The sequence below is a fragment of the Impatiens glandulifera genome, chromosome 6 (genome assembly GCF_907164915.1).
Source record: "Impatiens glandulifera chromosome 6, dImpGla2.1, whole genome shotgun sequence".
NCBI lineage: Eukaryota > Viridiplantae > Streptophyta > Magnoliopsida > Ericales > Balsaminaceae > Impatiens > Impatiens glandulifera.
The window spans coordinates 30,526,176-30,538,269 of NC_061867.1; the positions used below are offsets into that span (position 1 = coordinate 30,526,176).

General features: G+C 34.2%; 1 protein-coding gene across 1 annotated transcript; it reads left to right on the top strand.

Moving 5' to 3' along the window:
• The first annotated feature begins 10,462 nt into the window (after nt 1–10,462).
• LOC124943472 (LOB domain-containing protein 18-like) lies at nt 10,463–11,707 on the top strand. Its single transcript, XM_047483972.1, has 2 exons — nt 10,463–10,765; nt 11,414–11,707. Exons 1-2 carry the CDS (start codon nt 10,463–10,465, stop codon nt 11,705–11,707), a joined length of 597 nt encoding a protein of 198 aa, XP_047339928.1.
• Nucleotides 11,708–12,094: the final 387 nt, after the last annotated feature.

Below are 12,094 nucleotides of genomic sequence, written 5' to 3' on the forward strand. Positions count from 1 at the left end.
TTCATAATTACTTTTGATAATCCCCAAACTATTAACTATATATGGTAATTTGGCAAATATTTATTACCGTCCTTGAATGGTAATTTTTTTTCTTTTCCGGATTTTTAGTACTTTCTTAATTGAATAAACAAACTCTGTAATTTATTTATTTAAGTTTAAAAAATTTATATGCTCTCGTCATTACCTGTCATTCTACATTTGGGTTTTGAAAATTTGTATTTATATGTATGGATGTTTTTTTCCTTTTCCTTCTTATATTGTTCTATATTAATAGTCATTCATTGAGAATATGAGTTATAAATTAAAATTTAGTAGTTTAAAAAGTTGTAGGCATATTTTGAATCAACAACCTTCCTTTGGCATTGATAGGCAACCCATCTAGGGTGCGGTCACCACTATCAATTATCGACAGAAATTGATAGACATTTCGCATTACATGCATTCATTACACATACATCAAAGTTCATAATTTCACAAGTTGTGAATTACGTTAGACCTGATCTCTCTCGAAAGTACGTAGGCAGCCCATCTAGGGTGCGGTCACCACTATCAATTATCGACAGAAATTGATAGACATTTCGCATTACATGCATTCATTACACATACATCAAAGTTCATAACTCACAAGTTGGGAACTACGTTAGACCTGATCTCTCTCGAGAGTACGTAGGCAACCCTTCCAGGGTGCGGTCACCACTATCAATTATCGAAAGAAGTTGATAGACATTTTATTTCACATAACATGCATTCATTGCTTATTACATACATCAAAGTTCATAACTTCATAAGTTGTGAACTACGTGAGACTTGATCTCTCTCGAGAGTACGTAGGCAACCCTTATAGGGTGCAGTCACCACTATTAATTATCGAAAGAAGTTGATAGATATTTCATTTCACATAACATGCATTCATTGCTCATTACATACATCAAAGTTCATAACTTCACAAGTTGTGAACTACGTGAGACCTGATCTCTCTCGAGAGTACGTAGGCAACCCATCTAGGGTGTGGTCACCATTATCAATTATCGAAAGAAGTTGATAGACATTTCATTTCACATCACATCGCATACATTCATTGCATATACATTAAAAAGGGAGTTAATCACACTATGAGTTGATTCCTAAACCAAAATCTCTTAGTCAATACTAGGGGCATTTTTATTAAAATAAAAATGACTACAAGATCCTCACAGAGTCCCACTTGAGAAAATATAACGCCCAAAGCTAAAGTATTTTTCTCTTCGGCTTAGGATCTCAACGTTTTCACAAGAATTCAAACAAATATTTTTCACAAGCATGTGCATGGAACTACGTTGGACTTGAATTTCCCTAGCTATGGGATACGTAGGCACCTTGTATGAGCCCGATCCTAAACATTTTCAAAAACCAAACCCCTACATCAATAGAAGGGGCATTTTTTTAAAAAAATGAGCACGGGATCCTCACAGAGTCCCACTTGAGAAAATATAACGCCCAAAGTTAAAGTATTTTTCTCTTCGACTTATGATCTCAAAAGATTTTCAAAACATTCACACCTACACAAACATTTTTCACAAGCATGAGCATGGAACTACGTTGGACCTGAATTCCCCTAGCTATGGGATACGTAGGCAGCTTGTATGAGCCCGATCCTAAACATTTTCAAAATCAAACCCTATATCGACACTAGGGGAATTTTATGAAAATGAAATGATTGAAAGATCCTCACAGAGTTAGCTTAAATGAGTAAATATAACACCTAACACATGGCTAAACACTTTATTCTCTAGCAGCTTTGGATCTTAAAAGATTTTCAGCTTAAGTCAATTGCCACTCCAACAGATACTTAAGAAAATTTCCCCAACTTAAGTCAATTGCAACTCCAGCAGAAACTTAAGAAAATTCCTCAACGATTCTTCCATTTGAATTATACAAGAATCACCACCAAACGAACTCAGCTCTGATACCACTTGTTGGAGAAATTGAATAATAACACCTGTTTAGCAATCTAGAAATAGACAAGCTACAACAAAGGCCTAATAATTTTTTTTCCCATTCTGTATAATCAAATAGGCAGCCAATTCAATTGAGCATCAACAATCAACATCAAAGAAATAGATAGCAAGACACCAAGATTTTACATGGAAAACCCTAATCAGGTAAAAACCATGGGACACTTCGGCCACTTAAATCATCCACTATTTCAAATGGGTATACAATGTTGTTCAATACCAGCCTAGAGGTAATATAATAAAATTATCAATTAACCTCATCCTAACTTGTCATTCACATACATTATATTCCTCACTAAAGATGGGTAACCAAATGGAGAAGAGATAAAGGAAATTAAAAGAAGAACCTGCTGCTTCAATGGAGAAATTATTGTTTCAATGGAGGAAGAGTTGTTTCAATGGAGGGAGAGTTGTTTCAATGGAGGAAGAGGGAGAGAGAACCAATTAACTGCTGTGTTTTTTTCTTTAATTAAATATGCACTAATGGGCTTTATTAATTTGTTAGGCCCAACTGCCACCCACCACTTGTGTGATAATATTTGATATCCCATTAATTTGATTGTGTGTTAAATTTGATTGAAGCGTAATTATTGGGTATTTATTTCCCTCAAACAACCATATCAGAAGCTTAGAGAATGAGTTCCTAGATACATTTTTAAAAAGGATGACAATAGGCTTATCGAGAGGCTCATCGAGATAGGTTGTCGGTAGATTTCTAGACCACTATGAACGCATTTATGGACCATACCAATTATTTTTTCATATCTTTTTTAAAACATTCACAGTTGATCACATCATGGTTTAAACATCCACACACAAAACAAGTCACCCAAATGCTCGTAGGAGAATTAAAACCAACTATTGGGAATGTTGTTTCATATTTTTCATATCATTTTTATTTTATTTTATTTTTTCTAAAATGTTAGTATTGAAAATACTCTACAATAATTATTAAATTTTACATAAATAACTACTAGAGGACTTTTGAGCTAATTAATTATATTTTTTATTTTTTTACTTATTTATTTATTTTGAATAATGTTTAATGTTATGTTTTTGTCGTTAATTTTAAAAGAATTTCGAGCCAATAATTTTATTTTATTTCTAAAACGATCATTACAAGGGAATAAAATAAATAATTAGCTTAGGAATCGATTGAATTCAAAAATAATTAAAATCTAGGTTATATTCAAATAAAAGAAAAAACATTAAAAAAAATCAATAAATACATAAATAGGTTAAATGAAATAAATGCTTTTTAATTAATATAATTTATGTTTATTTTGCAGGTTGGAAAAAAATTTTAAAAAAATATTGATCGAAATTGACCGGGGACGGCCGTGTACGACCACCGGACCAACGTAGCTAGCAAACGACCAGACCCAGCCTAGATAGGGGAAATTCAAGGGTCCAACTGACACACAGACAGACAAGCCATAAGCCAAAGCACGCAGAAACAAGACCCAAGTAAGTTGCGTCGTGAGTGAGGACCAACACGCATATATGAGATCAAGCATCACCCCTCTCCCATCACCTCACACGCTGTGTTTGGAGGAACTCCCAAGAATACAAAATAATGTCATTTTAGCCCTGAATATTGCATGGGATCATTTGAAAAATGGTTGAAATCATATATCATTGGCTACCAAATCATTTAATTTAAGAGGAGAAATGACCCCATGACGCTCAGATCATTTCCTTATGCTCTCATAAATCTTAGTGGCAACTAATCGTGACGAAGAAGTGAAATATCATTAATGACTTTGGTCTACGCTTGTCCTCCCGAACATTGGGCGTTAACCATCTGTCTAGGCTTCCGTTTGGCCTTCCTCGTTGCGCACCTGAGCTTCGTGTGGCCTAGTACCGATTTGATTTGAACTAAACGGTTTTGGTCCTGTTTGACCATCTCCTCATCATTTATTCTATATATATTTTTACCTATAAAATAAAGAGGAATAATAAGTACAACGAATGGTAAGCGAAAGCAAGGTCACAAATCCTACGTGGCCTTGCCAGCTAGGAGAGAAAAAATATATAATTCACCAATAGGGCTTCATATTTTCCGGCTGCATTTATTTCTCTTCTCCGACTGCATTTATTTCTCCACCTGAAACTTCTCCATGGTATCGTTTTTAAGGATCTAGATTATTTGTTTTTATAGATCTAGGGTTTAGATTTTACAGATCTATTTATTTACAGATCTAAAGGTTTATGGATTTATTTCAGTTTGTTATTGTATGATTTATTTCAGAACTGTTTGAACTTTCAGGAAACTAGCATTGCCGAAGCACCAAACTTGAACAACACAGTAGATGAAGAACTGAACATTAACAAATCTACCTTTATTGAACCCGAAAGGTACCCTATTGCCCGATTGGTATAAAAATGTACATTTCAATGTGTCAAAATGACCCAAAAACTACATTTTATGGACCTGAAATTATGGTTTTGGGACCAAAGAGGGTCATTTCGGGACCATAAAGTTTGGTTTAGGGACCTTAAAGGGTCATTTCGGGTCCTGAAAGGATGGTTTCTTGTCCTGAAAACATGGTTTAAGGACTTCATTGATTGTTTATGGTTAAAAATAGTTGGTAAAGGAACCCATGATGGCTGTTTCAGGACCCGAAAGGGTGTTTTCGGGACACATTATGAATGTTTATTGTCCCGAAACCACTCTTTCTAGACCCATAGGGTGCTTTCAGGTCCAGAAACCAATCTTTCGGGTCCTGAAACTACTCTTTCAGGTCCTGAAATCACCTTTCTTGACCCGAAACCAATCCGAAATGGTGCTTTCTTATCCTGAAAGGGTGGTTTCGGGACCAGAAAGGGTGGTTTCGGAACAAGAAAGGGTCCTGAAAGAGTGGTTTCGGGACAAGAAATGACCCTTTCTTCTTGTCCCGAAACCTTATTTCTTGTCCCGAAACCGTGTTTCTTTTCCCGAAATCATTGTTTCTTGTCCTGAAACCGTTGTTTCTTATCCCAAAACTGTGTTTCTTGTCCCAAAACCGTGTTTCTTATTCTGAAACCTTTGTTTCATGTCCCAAAAGGATGGTTTCGGGAGAGAAAAGTTGGTTTCAGGACCCAAAAGGATGGTTTCGAGACCCAAAAGGGTGGTTTCAGGATCCGAAAGGGTGGTTTAGGACCAAATAGGATATTTTCGGGACGTAATTTTTACGGTTGCACTTAATTTTTGGAATCACATTCCTACTATTGGAATGACATTTTCCTCCGAAGAACAACTTCTTGAATTCTACACATCATATGCCCACTTAACTAGATTCGGCATTACTAAATTAGGGAGCAAAATGTAGGTGGTAAGAGGAAATACTTCAGCATTGGTTGTTCCAAGAGTTTTATGAAAGAATCGAATACCAAAAATAAGTTTCATCAGCCTAGACCAATAACAAAGACAGATTGTAAAGCAAAGATTAATGTTGTTGTTCGAAATGAAGGAGAATATGTGATAACAAGTATTTTTCTTAAACACACAACCATACATTAAACCCTAAGAGGATACGTCATGTTAGATCCAACAAAGTAATAAACGGAAATGTAAAGAGAAGATTGGATATAAACGATGAAATTGGAATAATTGTGGCCAAAACATTTCAATCCCTTGTAGTGAAATATGAAGGGTATGAAAACATGTCTTTCGATGAGAGAACATGTAGAAATTACGTTACAAACGCACGAAGGTTGAGGTTAGGTACTCCCTCATCGTGACCCCCTCTTTTTTGTACCACCACATCAGGTATGACTTCATCTCAGTAATCTATTTGGGCAGACTCGAAGTTCTTCGGTTGATTTATTTGCTTGTTCTACGTCATATCTGGAGATTGAAGGCGTGCTGGAATTTTTATATGTCGCAAGGGATTTTTTCTGAGTTTTTTTGGAGCCACCACTTCAATTACTTCCTCTTCGGGTACTTCCTCATCGTGACCCCCCTCTTTTTGTACCACCACATCAGGTACTACCTCATTGTGACCCCCCCTCATTGTGACCTCCCTCATCATGACCCCCTCATTGAGACCCACCTCATTTTGACCGACCTCATTGTGACCCCCTCATCATCACCCCCTCATCTTGTACCGCGACTTCTGTAGTGGGTGTTCGATCTTTGAAGTATCTGTGCATGGCATCCCTAAAACATTTATTCTTGTCCATTGTTGTGTGTATGACGTGGATGGCGTTGTCATACAATGGCGTTGTATCCCAGCCAAAACTTAAAGATACCAAATTTTTTCGTGGCTTTGTCAATCATCAATGTACATTTAGAAATCCACTTCAAATTCTTTGTAAAATTCATACTTGTTGCGTTCTCATGTCATGTTGTGTTCATAGGTGTTATCTTCAGAGGTGGTAGTGAATTCATAGACGATGAATTAAAAGGTGGTGAATTCATAGGTGTTGACTTCTTCTTAGGTGCTGCCTTAGGTGCTGCCTTTTGAGGCTCAGACACCCCCACATATGCATCATCGTTCTCCCCCACATCCATATCTACCTCCTTGTTCTCCCCCACACCCATATCCACATCCTCGTTTGCCCCCTATCCTGATATGTCTCTTCGTACTCCCCCTTAACCCCATCGGTGTCCTCGTTCTGAAGAGGTGGTAGTGAAATGCGTCTAACATCTCTTCCACGTCCGAATCCTCCATTTGCCCACTCCGTATACAGCCTAAACTTCAACGTCGTGTCATTCCAACATGATAGTATAGGAAATCGATGCTCATTAACTCCTCTCAATTCAGGGTTGCTCACTCTATACACGTAGCACAGCTGAAAAACATACATATGTTAAAACCATTTATTTTTGAAACTAGGGAAATAAATTAGTGATTAGTGATAACTTAAAATAAGGAATGTATGTGGTCCTTGGAAATGTCGTTTTTCATTACCCTTCCATTTTTCACATGAATTAACTAATCCTTCAAGTAAAAATTTGCACCAATTGAACTTCTTGATATTATTAACATCTGAAATAGATTTCAGAATTCTATACCTGTAATGAAAAAAATAGATTTGAAGATTATTTAACCATGCATATACCATACATATATGTTGTCATGCAAGTGAAAATAAAAGAAATGAAATATACTTGGTAACTTGACCCAGGTGATCACACCAGAGAAAACAACTGACCACAAATAATACAAAGTCTATCTTGAAATTATTCTTAGCTACTTTGTTCTCAATCATTTTCATTGACATATCAGTCACTAAAGGGCGCCATTAACAGGGTTACCCCATCGAGTCCTAAATGCCTTCAACTTGTCATTGTTCTTGTTATTCTCGTATTCTACAATGTCCAGCTCCCCTCTAGGGAGACCCAATATCATCTGAACATCATCTTCTTCGATTTTCACAAGCTCGTCACTCTGTAGAGTGAATGCACATTTACAATAGTCAAACTGTATGACTAGATAACGAGAGATCTCCCCGGGGCATTTTGAAAGCGATAATGATAGTAGAGAGCCAAAGCCTATTGACTTCACAGCCTCTTTTTGTTTATTAGACAACAATTGAAGAAGATTGAAAAGGTCAAAAGAAGATGTCCTAGTTAAAAATAAGTTGTGGGGGGCTGCTACTACTTTGGGAGCTGATGCTTTGGGGGCTGCTTTGGTTTCTTGGGCATTCCTTTTACGTTTATTTGCTTACAAAAACAAAAGATAAACATTTAAAAACCATGAAGTAGATAATCAAATAAATAAAGAATTTCGGGTCCTAAAACAACACTTTCGGGTCCTGAAACCACCCATTTCAGGTCCTGAAACTACCCATTTCGGGTCCTGAAACCACACTTTCGGGACCCATAACAGCCAAACACAATACAATCAAACTTTTGGGTCCTGAAACACCCATTTCGGGTCACGAAACCACACTTTCGGGACCCATAATTCAGTCAAACGCAATAGAATCAAACTTTCGGGTCACGAAACACCCATTTCGGGTCCTGAAACCATACTTTTGGGACCCATAACAGCAAAACACAATAAAATCAAACTTTCAGGTCCCAAAACACCCATTTCGGGTCCCGAACCCACACTTTCACGGCCCATAATTCATCCAATCACAATACAATAAAACTTTCGGGTCTTGAAACACACATTTCGGGTCCTGAAACCACACTTTCGGGACCCATAATTCAGCCAAACACAATAGAATTTAACTTTCGGGTCTCGAAACACTCATTTTGGGTCCTGAAACCACACTTTCGGGACCCATAATAGCCAAACACAGTACAATTAAACTTTCGGGTCTTGAAACATCCATTTCGGGTCCTGAAACCACACTTTCGGGTCCCTTAATTCAGCCAAACACAATATAACTACACTTTTGGGACCCATAATTCAACCAAACACAATACAATCATATTTTCGGGTCCCGAAAGTGTAGTTTAGAGACCCATAATACAGCAATACACAATAATCATAGTTTTTTATCATTAAAATCATCAAAATCCCTGATTGCAAAACCCTAACCGATCTTAAAATCATCAAAATGATCTACGTTTATAAAAGATAAGATGTCTTATTACCTTAGAGTCTTTGGAGATCTTAGAATCTTGCATGGCGATGTACCTAGACCACTAGCCTGAAAAGAATAGTAGTATGAACCCTATACCAAGAAGATACATGAAGGAAGACAATATAAATGAAGTGCACATATACGAAGGAAGACCTACCATTTTCGATCAGAAGATGATAAAGAAAGGAGAAGAAGTCGGGAATGTCGGAGAGCCAAATCGATCGCCAGAGAAGAAGTCAGAAGTCGGGGATAGCCGGAAATGAGCAAAGAAAGGAAAAAAGAGGGGAAACTAAAACGTTTTAAAATTATTTTTTTGGTTTCTCTCTCCTAGCCACGTAGGATTCGTGGCCTTACATTCGCTAACCATTCGTTGAGAATATCATTTCTCTAAAATAAATTAGTAAACATAATATTTATTTTTGTCTATTCTATTTTATTCTATTCTATTCATTTGTGTATTTTAGAGTTTTATTTTTATTTTAAAATTTAAACGCTCTTAACATTTTTTTTTTCAAATAATTATTTAATTTATATAAACCCTTAATTTAATTATTTTGTGATAAATTAATAAACATCTCTCCAAAATAATTATTTGATTTATGTTTTTCCTTTTAAATTAATTACTTTGGATAAATGAAAACAACATTTTCCTTAAATAATTATTTAATTTTTTTAACGGTTAAATTTATTATGAGAAATGATTAAGAGAGGTAATTTGGGAGAGGAAATGACGTGGTGGTGCGATCTAATTGTTCGAAACAATAACAAAATTTCTCTCTCTTCATCCTTTATTATTTTTCCAACCAGTGACACATCATACCATCCCAAATTTTCTCACTCTATCACTCCTCATTAATTATTTTGGGATAAATGAATACAACATTTTCCCTAATAATTATTTAATTTATTTTTGGCCTTTATATTAATTATTTTGGGATAATTGAATACAACATGTTTCCTAAATAATTATTGAATAAATTTTTGGCATTTTGGATTAATTATATTGAAATAAATGAATATAAATTTTTTACTGAATATAATATTTTATAATTTAAAGGCCTTTTGAATTAATTATTTAGGATAAATAAATACAATATTTTTTATAAATAATTATTTAATTTATTTTAAACCCTTTTTCGAGTATTATAATATTTCGAAAATTATTTTAAAGACTCGAAATTATTATAAAAATTCTATAAATTTGGTAAATTAATTTTTTTTAAACGTTGTGTTCTGCAATCCTTTTGGAATCTCCTCGAGTTAAGTATATAATATGCAGCCACTTTAACCAATTAACTAAGTGAGCAAAATTTCTAGTCTCACGGGTTCGAATTCATGACCTCATTTAGACTGATTGTAAATCAAATTTTAGTGTATACTCATTCTAAACTGACTAGAAATAAGTGATTAGTGCATAGATCAAGAGTAAAAATAATTCGACTTTTTTTGTAATAAGACTCGTTTTGTGTATGATCTTTAGTTTAATCTCCGTGACAACCACCGAGTTGTGGTAGAGTTTTCGATTTCATCTATACAAGAAGTTTAATGGTTTTTGATGTTTTTGTTTGGCCATTTTTGTTGATGTTTTTGTTTTTGTTTTATTTTTTTGACGAAACTTTTAGAAATTATTTGAAATAAATATTAAAATAAATATTTTTTTAAAATTCAAACTTTATAAAAATAAAATAAAAGATATTAGAATACTAATGGTTGAAATATAGATTATGTGAATATTTTTATGAAAAAAATTCTAAAATATCAAAGATAAATAGTATTTAATTACAACTATAAAACTTAATTTTCTTTTTCTATTACTTCACTTTACAATTAAAACAACTCTACCAACCATCACCAATCTAAAAAAACACAACTATAAGTTCAATCATTATTCATCCTAAGTTTTTACCCAAAATAACTCAAACTTCTCTTAGAAAAAAAAAACAATGAGCACCGAGACCAATTCCAGCGCCAGAATCGTTATCAAGCCATGCGGAGCCTGTAGATACATGCGAAAGAAATGCCTCGACAATTGCATATTCGCACCTTACTTTGATTCCGATAAAGGAACCGCCAATTTTGCATCGATTCACAATATTTTTGGAGCGAGCAACGTTACAAAACTTCTAACGAATATTCCGATCGACAAACGGCACGATGCAGTTAGGACTTTAAATTATGAAGCTCATGCTCGTCTCCAAGATCCTATATATGGTTGCGTATCTCAAATCTATAGTCTCCAAAATCAGGTACTTATGCATTTAAATATCCATAGTAACATGATTTAACATGAATTAATTAATCACATCAATTTAGAAACAAATCAGAACAATAATTAGGTCAAATCTTCTAAAAATAATTGGGTGTAATTATATGGTGATCTTATATGTATGTTTGTTCTTCTGAAATAATCATTTTGCATAATAATTCTATAAATGTCGTAACGCTGTGAAGGGATATCTACCTTATATGTTTCTTTTGACTTAACTTTTAGTTAATATTATAAAATTTTGATTTGATTTATTTATATTATAGACGTCACTTTCATAAATATATTAATAATTAAAGAATTTATTTTTACAAATTAAACGTTTTAAAAAAAAAAATTGACGTCATGACAAATTACCAAATATTATATTAGTTTTGATAATATTCAAATTTAAAAATAAAGTCATCTTCTTTTAATATATATATATATATATATATATATATATATATATTATTATTATTATTATTATTATTATTATTATTATTATTATGTACTATTATATGTCTTTGGAAATTTTAATTTTAACCAAGCAATGATATTAGGTAGAAATTCTTGTTAATACCATGTTAATTGGTATGCTTTTTATTTTATTTAAAATTTTAATTTTTTAATACCTTTGTGGACATAGGTGATCAATCTTCAACGAGAGATTGTGTGCTTACAAGCCCAATTAGCCAGGCAGCCGCCACCTCAGCAACAGCTACCGTCTTCTTTGTCCATGTCGGACTACCCTTTTGGTGGCGGTGCCACCTATGACATGGCACCTCTCTTTGAGTTTGATCCTAATATTGGATCATCTCATCAGCCGGATTCATGGGCAGCCGTTCAGCAGCAGTTCCATGATCGGAACCCATTCACCGGAGCTCCGGTGGACGGCGTCGATGGGGAAGAGTTTGCTGGGGAGTTACCGATGAGGAATTAACGTGGAAGGAAATGATCTGCCCCAAGCATGCCACCTGTTACTAATTGAATCAATTTTAATTTTTAATAATATATGAGAAATTTAACAAATAATTATTACCGTTCATGACTTTGGTAATTTGTTTTCTTTTCCGTACTTTGTTTATTGAATAACCTAATTCAATCTTTTATTTATTATTTATCTAAGTTTGGAAATTTCATATATTTTGATTCTTCCATGCCATTTATAAATTAAAACTTAGTGTTTTAAAAACTTGTATCTATATATTTTGAAGCTTTGTTCCTTCTTTTGGCAATGGTAGCTTCAATCCTTACCTTTAGAGAGCCCTCAGTTCATTACAAAGTCTTTGGAATTGGTGACCCATAAACATTCAAATGAATTCAAACA

Excerpts from the sequence above, each read along its gene's own strand:
- LOC124943472 (XM_047483972.1), top strand. The coding sequence starts at position 10,463 with ATGAGCACCGAGACCAATTCCAGCGCCAGAATCGTTATCAAGCCATGC. Across the intron at positions 10,766-11,413 it reads TCTATAGTCTCCAAAATCAG|GTGATCAATCTTCAACGAGA; the intron begins GTACTTATGCAT and ends TTGTGGACATAG.